This window comes from Pygoscelis adeliae, unplaced genomic scaffold (genome assembly GCF_000699105.1).
Source record: "Pygoscelis adeliae isolate BGI_AS28 unplaced genomic scaffold, ASM69910v1 Scaffold359, whole genome shotgun sequence".
In the NCBI taxonomy this organism is placed as follows: Eukaryota; Metazoa; Chordata; class Aves; order Sphenisciformes; family Spheniscidae; genus Pygoscelis; species Pygoscelis adeliae.
Genome location: NW_008825553.1, coordinates 1,287,059 through 1,298,571, shown reverse-complemented (window position 1 = coordinate 1,298,571; position 11,513 = coordinate 1,287,059). Strand labels below are relative to the sequence as shown.

General features: G+C 46.7%; 1 protein-coding gene across 1 annotated transcript; it reads right to left on the bottom strand.

Moving 5' to 3' along the window:
• Nucleotides 1-3,130: 3,130 nt before the first annotated feature.
• Nucleotides 3,131-10,585, bottom strand: FNDC5 (fibronectin type III domain containing 5). Its single transcript, XM_009332208.1, has 6 exons — nt 10,561-10,585; nt 10,352-10,467; nt 9,849-10,047; nt 8,269-8,361; nt 4,592-4,725; nt 3,131-3,763 (listed from the first exon to the last, which is right to left on the bottom strand). The coding sequence occupies exons 1-6, from the start codon at nt 10,583-10,585 to the stop codon at nt 3,722-3,724; spliced, it is 609 nt and encodes a 202-aa protein (XP_009330483.1). The 3' UTR covers nt 3,131-3,721.
• Between the last annotated feature and the right edge of the window lie 928 nt (nt 10,586-11,513).

The window sequence follows — 11,513 nt, the reverse complement described above, 5'->3', positions numbered from 1 at the left end:
CCATATTTTTATCAGCAAAATGGATGTGCAGCTGTGACATAGGCTTTTGAGTGGTGTAACCTTTAATGTCTTTGGCAAATACTGGCATTAGCAGTCTGTTCCTCTCCATTTACATCTCTTCCAGAAAGTCATTACCAGCTGAGATTATACTAACACTTTCTGTTGTGTAGGTGTTTCCTCCTCTGATGCTATTGAACTGTCGGGGAATAAAATGCCTAATGTTCTCATTTTCCTCCGAGGAGACGGGGAACAGAACTTGTGCTGCTGCTTGTTGTACAGAGGGAGGTGGTGAGAAGTGCATGGCGCCGTGTGTTGTGAATTGGAAGGACGTGCTGTGCGGGATTGTTTGCTCCACACCGCCTCCTGCGGCTCCATTTTACTAAACTCGTGGGGGAGGAATATATTGGCTAAATTGTACTTGCAGGCATAATATTACAGTGCTTGAAAGGATGAAGGCAAGTGGTGCTTAACTTTAAACGCACTGCGTATATTGGCAAAGGGTTCTGTTTTCAGCTTCTCGCTGCTTCCTGTGCCCATAGTCTCTGCTCAGTTGATTCTTGGAAATCAACGGGGTTAGTCCTCGGGGGCTGCACAGCATTGGCGGAGCCGGCTGGAGGACGGCTTTCCTTTGCTTTTGAGATTAGCGGTTCTTGCAGGGCTCTCTGGGATCCCTGTCATGCCAGCCCACTCCCACTTGCTGCTTTTTAGTATTCATTGAAACCTCCCTTTCCTAGCCCCTGCTTCCCGTAACCACTCAAAATCAGCAGTCAGGCAAAAACATGCAGGGAAGTGTGGGTGGCCTTCAGGGTGCATTCTTCTGTGGCCCAACAAGACTTTCCTCAGTGCTGTCTTGTTTTTTTTTTTCCTTGATCTCTTCCCTTTATTGATGGTAAAACACCTTGGGAGTATCTTTTGGCAGCTGTTGACAAGAATGAGGTATCTCTTCTAAAGATGGGCTTAGGCTTGAAGTCACACAGGCCCAGAGCCTTAATGGTATCTGACTCTCATGGGTTACAGTGGAAGTTGATAGCAAAAGCACAGTTAAAGCTTTGGTGTCTATGACCCTCAAAAAAGTAGGATCTTAAGTAACTTTCTTCTCCTGTAACAGGAAACACTTTTTCCTAAAGTGTGGACTTATTACATCATTTCAATTCAGAGTTGCTGAAAACATTTCCCTTAAGAGAATCACTTGAATTGGATAGCTTGGAGTCCCTCTCTGAGTTGAGTTGCTGCCAGCCTACATTTGTTTCTTCTCGCTAATAGCGTTATTACCTTACTTTTAAAGCCTGCAGTTATGGAACATAATGATAACCCTTTTACCTCCTGCCACATTATGGTGTGAATACTTAACTCTGCACAAACACCGACGCTTTACATTTTAATTCTTTTCTACCAAACAAGGAGTGAGCACGTCTCTGTTAGGAAAGAAATAGTTTAAACCTGTCACTAGGGAACAACAACAGTTACTGTAAAAAAGGGGATGTGGTCTGAATTCCCAGGGACAACTGTCTTTAAAAACAGACACACAACCCCCCACCCCCCAAACCTGCCAAATTACAGGCTGAATTTCCTGACTAGCAGACTTCTGAGGGCTGCCTGCTTGGCTGCCTGCTCTAGGATTATGAGAGAGCATCTCCCTTATTGTTTTGCACAGGCTGTACCATCTGTCCTAAATCTCCCTTTATAGGGGTATGGATTCCAAATGACATTTCTTTCTTAGGAGATAACAGACATGTCTGAAGAATCTTGCCAGGTACGGCTGTAGTGGTATTTATGTTGCAACTTTTTTTTTCCCCTCGTCCCGCAACAAGAGTGAACTCTGAATCTTTCTGGTTTTCTACATCCAGACATTGAGAAAACAGTTTATGCTATAGTCCCTGGGAAACAGAGAGAAAAATCTTTGTTCTATTGTGTGTGTTTTGCTCGAAGCAGACAAAGATGAAATATTACTAAATTCAGACATTACAAGGACACAAGAGATGCCTTTAATCTTTTATTGTACATTATAAAATGTTTATTGCTCTGTCTGTATCAGAGGTGTTGACCTCTCCCTCTTGGTGATGGAGGAGTGTGTTCTGGCAAAGGATCCACTGAAGAGACCTCTGGAGTTGGCCTGCCTTCTGAAACCGGCACAAGGGAAGCCCTTGCTTGTTCACCAGCACATCTGCAGGCAGACTTACTAGTGCCTTTCTCTCAGATCAGCTATTTTGGAAAGGCTGGTGACAGTGGAAGAGGAGAGATGGCTGAACTTGGTTACTGCCAGCCTGTTTCTTTGCAGGGACTTTTAAACCAGGCTCATCTGGGTGCAGGTTTGTTGTAACGAGATTCAAACCCTACTCAGGCCAACCTATCTTGGTATTTGATGGAACAAGTAGGATCTTGCCTCATCCCCTAGTGCATATGGAGTGGTCTTGTGGAGTAATTAAATACAGATACCCCATGGCACACTACAAAGAGTAAATCTTTTCCATGTGATGGACTTGCATCTACCAGCTTCCAGAGCACCGGCAATCCCAGGAATCCTGTCAGCTTACAAACATCAAACACTTAAGAGAGAGGAGAAGCCCAACCCCTTTTCCATTTGTCGTCATCCTTTTTATGGAGGACTGCTTCCAGCAGATACCTGGCATTACAACGTCACAAAAATAGTGCAGACAGGACGTGTAAGGAGAACCAGACCTTCCCACAGGAACCCTACTAAAAGAAGCAATTTAAGAACTTAAGCCCTCAGAAAAAGGTCCCTTAGGCAAGAGCCTTTCCCAATAAATAGCTATTGCCACTGGAGACCTTGCATAGCAACCGGTATCATGAGTTTTTTCTTTTTTCTTTTTTTTTTTTGCTGACTGGCTACATTTTTATGGACCTTTTATCACACTGGTGGCGGACACAGGCCCAGCTGAAAATACCATGAAGAAAATGGTTGAAATTATCCTGGAAGCTAAGTAACGGCTTCTGGTGTCCCCTCATACTGGTCTGTGCCTCAGTGTTCGGCGTGCCCCCGTTATCTGAGATGAAGAGCACCAGTGCGAGATAGGAGAGACAGCAACAGTGGAGATGTGCTGCAGCCTAACTGGAGAACAACCAGGGAAGTTCTCGCAGTGGGAATGGAAACTGGGGTATGCCTTTTTTCTTTTTTTTTGTTTTAAAAACCCACCTGCAAGACGTGTTACACAACACATATCAATGGAACAAAGCAAGCCGAGAGCACACAGCAGCCAAAATCTGGTTGCTAGTCGTGTCTGCGATGAGCTTTCCTCCTTTCTTGCTTGGAGAGGAGTGACAGTAACTGATGCCTGAGCTCACGTTAATACTGTCAAGATGTAGTGACAGTGAGACAAAATAAAGATACAACAAAACCTTGTACACTTCCAAAGACAGGAAAATTGTTCCAGAAGACGGAGTGTGAGGAGTGGAGAGGAGTGCGTGAGAAGTTGCTCCAGCCCGGGTGATTCATGAGTCCAGTACAGGATCACCGGCAGCAGCTGTCTCACCGATGCTTTTCCATTTTAATTGTTTGTTTGGGTTTCAGGGTTTTTTTGCAGGATTTTTCTTTCTGGCCAGATGTTTTGCAGAACGCAGACAAGGAGGTGTATGCCAGCAAGTGACAATCACTAGGTCTCTTTCCAAATTGCTCCAACAATATTTCACCTCCCTAGTCATCAAGGCTCAGAGGCAGAAAGTGAGAGTGAGGAATGGAGTCCATCTATGAGATGGCAGGCTGTCACGCTTCAATGATATTCACTGAGGGCTTGTTTTTTGGAAACTAGAAGAGAAGAGGAGACAAAGGAAGAAAGGATGTATAGGAATCGCTAGAGAGGGGAAAAAAAAACACATCAGAGATCAGTGCAGTGTGCTGGTCAATTTTTGGTTTTGTGAAAGTTCTTGTTCCCATCCCCTCAGGATAATGAAAAAGGGCCAGAGTTGAGGCTTTAGGGTTGCATGTTCATCACTGTCTGCTTCTGAATGAGCATGAATTAGTGGACTATTTCAAATAATAAGTAAATGTGAAGTGGTGGGGATGTGCCGGAGTACAAGTTGTGAATAGAAACACAAGAAAGTTAAATTAATTGAAATAAGTTGGTATAAATTATAGGCTTGAGTCTCTTACATTATGGATATGGCATACCTTTAACATCATGTGTATTACCAGCCACGCTCCTGCTGATCAGCTCTTCGGTTAATTGGAAGAGTAATAGCCCCTTTACCACGTGCCACCTAAGGGCTGCTGTGGGGGTAAGGACCCAAGCAGCTCAGGGACCGCAGCATTGCTCAGTGCATTTTTCTTCCAGAGATGTTCAGATATTTCAGACATATGGATTGAAATCTGTTTTACTGATGGATGTGCAGGCTAATCCAGAGGTGGGAGTGACGTGCTGGTGTCCTGATGCGTCTGGGAGGCTCAGACCACTAACGAAGCCGTGGTACTGGCATGCGTGGATGTGAAGGGGTATTTCCTTTCTGCATCCCAGCTGGAGGGAGGAGGCTGGAGTGAGGATGTTTAACAGAGGCTGCTTTTTTGGTAATTTAACTGAAGCCCAGCGGGAAGTTGATTGTCTGCCCCATCCCCCACTGCGTGCCAGCAGCATCTCACCTTGCTGCGGAGGAGCCCTCCGCTCTGGTGCTCGGGAGTGCTGTTCTCCGAGGCGCTCTTGACTTTCTCCTTGCTGTTATTTGGCTCGTTATCTTTGATGATATCGTACTGTCTGCAAAACAGGGCGATCACCCCTAACAGGAAAAAGCATTAGTGATCACACAAATGAAGTCAGCCCCTGGAGCCTGCAGAGATCAAGAGATCTCTTGCTTGCCAGCCAGCTTTGTGCCTTCTGGTAGAGATCTCAGCAGCATTCACAATTGCTCCTAAGGATCATATTCTAACACAGCTAGTCGACCCTCTGGCTGTTTCCTTCTCGATGCTTAATTCCATACTAAACTAGTTAGACAGAAGGACAGAAGATTAATTATATTCCAACTTCCCTGTCATTAAATGGGACAAGTGTTTTAAGCCCTATGTCTGGATAGCGATCAACACTAACCATGTGGTTAAATGGGATCTTTCCTTTGCAAACACAGGAGCTCCTGGAATTTCTGGTTAGTGAAAATGTGTCCTCTGATCTTTCCCCTCTGGGGTGAAGAGAAGGAGCTGGAGCTGGCAGATGAGAGGCAGGTACCGTACCTGCCTGCGTGTGATACAAGCCAGGGCCTTTTGAGCAGCAGGACAACATCTGCAAATATGCAACAGTGACGGCAGCAAAAGCTGCCAGTGGAAATTTCCTCTGACACATGCAGGCACATGAAGAAAAAAGCAGGGGCAGCCATGGCACGTAAGACGACTGCAAATATCTTTCTTGGAAGCTTTTATATGATATTTTGACCAAATAACTTCTCTGCCTGCAGATTCCAAACACGGAGGTTAAGCAGACCCAGGCAGATGCTGCTTTTCCCTTACTGAAAAATATTCCAGCTCCCCTAATAGCAAAGCATATGTAAAGCTTTCACCAGACCATCACAAACCGCTTTATAAAGCGAGGTGTTATGACAGCTGCCCCCAGGTATTACTGATAAACACAGTGGTCCAAATTCTTTTTTGTGTATGTGAACAAATGGCTGATCCTAGGAGAACAGGTTAACATCTGCCACAGTCACACCCTCTGTGATTTCTGATGGTAAAACTGAGGCACAGAGAAGCAAAGTGCTGTGAACAATACCAGAAAGACAGACAGCACAAGAGCTTGGGTCTTGTCTCAGTTCAGAGCACTGAAAAAAACATTTGCTAAAACATCCTCATACATTCAGGTTATGGCCAGGCAAGGTTAAGGGCCATATATTGAGACTTTATGTAAAGAACCCACTAGATGTAGAGAGATTTTGCCTCCACCCACTTTCCTTTTTAAAGGTAAGTTGTCTGTCTAGAAGGGAAATTGTGGTTTTAGCAAATTCTTTGTTCAGATGCTGATCTGAGTTTTAGATTATGCTACAGTGGGAGATGAATCACTTGTTCAGTCACTTCATGTAATTATTCATGATTGTTTTTACTGGCAGGGCGTTTAAATTTGAACGTGCACGACTAAAACTTGACATAAATGCTGAAAAGATCATGGACTAGAGGTTTTGGAAGCCTCGTAATTTAGTTTAGATTTTCATTTTGTTATCTTTAGCAATAATTGCTGTCCGGTCTCTGGAAATGCAAATAGTGCATGGTAAACTCAGGACTTTCCAGGGCAAAAAAATATTATACGTGGATCTGATTCTGTGTCACCTGGATTCACTTGTAAGAAACCTTGCAGAACTGTACAGGACACAGTTAATCCCTCCATCCCCCTCTTTTGTGACAGATCTCAGATCAGTGACTGGTTTCCTCTTCACATCTCTCCCTGGAGGTATCTCATCTCAGCAGAATCTAGTATAAATGGGCCAAGTCCTCTGTTGGAGTAAACTGATGCAACCCCTATCAGTTCAGGATTGTTAAGTTTACAGCAGCAGAGATGACAGACCACTGTCTTTAAAGGACATAACGTTATGCTCACCACTGAAACTACAAGTTGTCAAAGTCATCAACCACTCAATACTATCGTGGTGGGTTTCTCTTCTGACCGAGGAAAATTCTCTGTGCGACTGTTTACACACTCTGAGTGTGGAAAAGTGGTTTGCCTGGGACAAGAGGTCTAAATACCGAGTGGCAAAGGTTGTCTTTTATGGATCGTAGGTTTACCATAGTGCTAATTTCCTGGCCTGCCAATTTCCTTGGGTCACCTGAACCATTCCCCCTTGGGCAGCGTGCTCTGTGACTCGCAGGGAGCAAGTGTTGTTCCATTAATGTTTTACGCTGCAGCAGGAGCAGCAGCTGACTGGCAGCCAGGGGAGGCTGGGGCTCTAAATAGAAGACAAACTTGTGCAAACTTTATTTCCCATTAACTCATGCATGTAATTTCCAAACTGAACAAGCTGAAGGGCTGGCTGCAGCCACCTCAGACATGCTAAGCTGATGGAGCAGGAGTCAGAGGCATTTTCCTCTCCCTATTTGCTAGTTTAAAACATATGAGCGAGATCTGTCCTAGGTACAATTTGCTATAAGCTCTATTGAAATGTGGCCCCAAACTCATGTCGGAAAACTCTTGGTTCTCTTTGGAAATTTAATTTATATGTTTGTACATATTACAGAAAGACATAGGGAGGGATCTTCATATTGAAGGAGCACATTTATCTGATGCTCTGTTAGAGGCTGTGTTAATGTATGTGCCTAGCTATGCCCATTGCATCCCACAGCAAAGCGGCCCTACAATGGCTTTACTGCACCTCCCACAGCACCGGGTGCTCTCAGCTGCAGCTGGGCACGTGGTCTTGCTTATAAAATCATATACTACAGTAGCTGTCTTGTAGCAGAGCCTCCGCTTGGATTAAAAGGATTAGTGGCTGCAGGGTGTAAGGAGGGACGTGGTTTAGTGGACATGGGGTGTTGGGTTGACAGTTGGACTCGATGATCTTAGAGGTCTTTTCCAACCTTAATGATTCTATGATTCTATGAGGGCTAGCATGGAATTTCAAGAGATTGCCAGGAGTTTGGGTCCAAAGCACCCTTTTGGATAGCAGCTTTCAGCTAATGCTAGTCCTTCCTCCTCCCACCATCCCAAGCTCGTGTAGACTTTTCCTTCCTTTCACTTAATATGTTTCTGCTAATGTCTCTCCTCTTCGTATTAAAATACAAAGAAAGAGTATTTAATAGTGGATGTTGCGAGGATCTGGGTTTATTGGTGTTTTGATGTTTGGGGCCATTTGTTCTTTCAATGCTTCCATTACTTTAATTGATTTTGAAGTGGGTATTAGTGTATATATAATAGTGGGTGTTGAGACCAAGACTCTTAAATTTCTGTTCTGCATGAGAGTTGGAGTCATATAATAGGCAGATAATTACAGTGACCTGTATCATTTGAAGGGCTCGAGGCATCCTGTTGGATGGCTGAGGGCATTATCATCGGTGCATTCTGGAAGAATTGAGATTACAGGATTAGCCATGGGGAATTAGGCAATTGGTTCATCAAGTCCATTATCTGCTTCCTGCTGGAGCAGATCAGACCACTGATTCACCTGCTTTTGGCACTGCCCGACTTGTGATGCTGCAGAGGGAACTGAGGTGCCCTTACAGCTGAGTATACGGTACTCTTTATGGGAGGAAGGGTTTCTTTTCAGGTCTTACATGATTACACGTGCAAACCAAGCGAGCCAGCAGGCCCTAGGGATATTACGTGCTTTTGACAGAAAGATTGAACTGACCTGCCCACATAAACAACACCACAACAATGATGAGAATTTCCCCTGCTCGCAGCTGTTGGTTTTTCTTCGCCATCTCCTTCATTGTCACCTCATCTGCACAAGGGGAAAGAGAGATCATGAAACCTAACCGCACGGCTCCGGCTGCACTAGACACTGGTTTAACAGTGCCCTTGACTCAAACCATCAGTGCGTCAGGGTCAAAGCTAGCAGGGAGAGAGTCCTCGCCTGTCAGTCAAGCCAGCAGCACGAGCTGCGCTTTAAACTTGCAGAGCATCAGCTGCTCTGCAGCAACTGCCCCTGACAACCTGCAGGAGATGGGGCGAGGGAGGGGCAGTGAGACGGGATCAACAGGCAGTTACCACAGAGGAGCTGCCATGGGGTAAGTCCATGTGTTATCTGGCCCCGTCGCGGCTCCCTCTGGTCTGTCTCTGGTCTCTGTTAGTGCCGTCTGCGCCTGTCACAAAGCCTTGCACGCTTCAGCAGTTCCTCTCCCAGCTCAGGAGCGTGGAGCCTGGCATGATATTTTTCAGTGGAGCCATGGGATTCAGAAATGAGTAGAGCCTTTTTGCAGGGCGTAATGCGCCTCCTTGGCTTCAAAGCACTAAGAAGATTACAGTTCAGGCCTCCAAGGAGGGAAGCAGTGCTCCTCTTAGTGCTTTCAGATGAACAGCAACTCAGTATTTACAGACACCAAATCATTTTAGCAGAAAGAGTCACGAACTCACAACATCCTAGGAACCACGGCCAAAAGCCCTGCAACAGGCTGGGTCCTCAGTAGGCAGGCAGTAACCCTTTATATCCCAGACCCCTGTACTCCCTAGCCCTTTTTGTAGCAGAGATTCTTGCTGACAGAAAACCTTCAACAATCTGGTTTGTCTTAAGAGGAACAAGTGAAGGAGCTGCCAGTGAGGAAGTGCCTGATTTCCTCCGCGGAGATATTCAAAACCCAGCTGGACATGATCCTGGACAACCTGCTCTATTTGACCCTGCCTGACGAGGGGTTTGGACTAGGTGATCTCAAGAGGCCCCTTCCAACCTCAACTTTCTGTGATTCTGTGATTTGGCAGAAGCATTTGAAATGTAAGAAAAGCGGCAGTCTCTGGGTATATTTCCCCCTGCTGTCCTGGAATCCAAGCACAGGAGGCTCAGCGAATCCCCCCGAGTGCCCTGTGAGCACAATGGTGTTGTGCCCAGTGCCATCCAGGGGTCTATTTCCTCAAGAGTTCACAGCCTGCTTAGGAATTTCCCCTGGCATTCTCTGCTTGCAAGGTTGCTGGACACACAGCTCCCAGACTGGAAACCTTTTCCTCCTCACTTTGCCTATTAAATCTCATCTGAAACGGGAGAAATGAACAGCCAGCCTTCGGCAGCATCTCCCTATCGCTTTGTGCACCCATCAGCCTTGTCTGCTGGGTACACTCAGGGCATCCCACTTGTCCACGTGGGGCTGGGAGAGGGCACTCAGCCCTGTGTGCATTTAACCCAGCCGTTCTCATTGTACGGGATACTGCTTTCCTCTCTGCAGAGCCCTACGCTGGCTGGGCGTCCCAGGGGCCACATAGGAACTCACCCACACTTGCCTTTATTTTTAGAGGCTAGTTTCTCAGCTTCCCTGGGGGTCTTGAAGAGGACTGGCTCACTGGCAGGGCTCTGGCCTTGGATGCTGATGGACTGGACATGCACAATGTACTCAGTGTCCTCCTCTAGGTCCCAGAGGGCACAGGAGCGGGTGGTGGTGTTCACCTCCTGGATGAAGCGCAGCATCCGCACGTCCTTCTTCTGGAAGCCGAGAGAGGAGAGCACAGAGTGGTGGAGAGGCCTCCCGTGTGCACTGCTGTCATCTAAGACCACTGCTTCCTGCCCTGTCCACCACGGACGTGGAGACCGTCGGACCCTTTCCTCTCTGCAGCTGCCGATAAAAGAAGCGCTGCTGCAAAGAGGACGGGAAGCCAAGTCCCCTCCCAGACCACGAGGGACAGGACGAGAAGGAATGGGCTTAAACTGCAGCAAGAGAATTTGGAAACTGAGGGGACCTGGGGTGAAGATGAACATGACCGAAACTGGGTAACTGTCGGCACCATACCTGTTGGGAAATTGCAAATCCAATGACAACTTCATCTTCCAGAACATCCCAAGTCACAACGGCTGAGTTGGCTTTCAGGTGTTTGACTGTGACATTTACTGGAGCCGACGGGCTGTCTGCAGGGAGGGAGAGCAGAGCCTTTACAGAGGCAAAGTCACAGCCACGGGCAGGAGACAGAGCAAAGGGCAAGGAAGGGAGTGGGAAAGGACCTTGTTCACGGTCCTTCCTGTACATGGTTCTGGATATGGGACCTGGAAATTGCAAGTACTCCATGTCTTAATTACCAGTGAGGTTCTAGGAGATCTCTGCTGAGAATATGAGTTGTATTAGACATGTGTGAAACAACTGACCCTTGGAAAGAGTTTCTTTTGACAACACAGCAGACCGCCGAGTAGCTCATTCATCTCATCCTTCCCAGCCACATACCACGTTTTCTCTGTTGTTTCCCATTACAGCCTGACAGTGACAGCTGGGAGGAAATGCAAAATCTGCCTTGGAAGTATGAAAACTGAATGCTTTGATGAGCACTCTGGAGGTTTGAAATTCAGGAGTAGTAAATGGGAGTGTTTCTTTTGCTTTTCCCTGTTAGTTTGACAGAAAATTTTTTTATATGCGTTTTGCGGCTGACGGGCTGTCTCAGATGGTTGGAGGACATCCGGCAACTCTCCGCTTACAGCTAACAGGACAGAACATGCTGCAACAGCACCGGTGGACCACTGTAATGTGAAAAGGGCAGGCCATGAAAGCAGTAGCCTGAGGCTCCGTCTTTATTCCCAACTCCAGAGTGCAGCTGAGTTTCCAGCTGCAGGGTGGATCTGCCTAGCTGCCAGCCTTGCCAAAGTGAGCTGGGCGGTGAGGTACCAGCTGGGCTCCTGCACAACCTCACCAGGAGCCTCTTCCCAAGGGAGCTGCACGGTGCAAAGCCCTTCTCGGCATCCTGGGGGGAAGGTTTTACCTTGTAGGCTTGGCACAGTCCTTCCAGTGCTCTGTGCAGCAGGTTGGACTCCTGTTCCCTCTCCTCTGGTCAAATTTAATTCACAATCTCCAGCTTGTGCCCCGAACCCAAAGGCAGTAAATGCTAACAAGACTGCTAGGACTCCGACTACCCCAGGAGGTCAGTAGGGTGAGAAGGACTCTTTTTTATTTTTTTTTTACTCTCATC

Bases quoted from the DNA above. Each gene is read 5' to 3' on its own strand.
- FNDC5 (XM_009332208.1), bottom strand. From the start codon at position 10,585: ATGTACAGGAAGGACCGTGAACAAG. The intron at 10,048-10,351 runs GTATGGTGCCGA...CTCGGCTTCCAG, and splicing joins GATTTGCAATTTCCCAACAG to AAGAAGGACGTGCGGATGCT. The intron at 8,362-9,848 runs GCAAGTGTGGGT...CCCCTTGTGCAG, and splicing joins ACTAGCCTCTAAAAATAAAG to ATGAGGTGACAATGAAGGAG.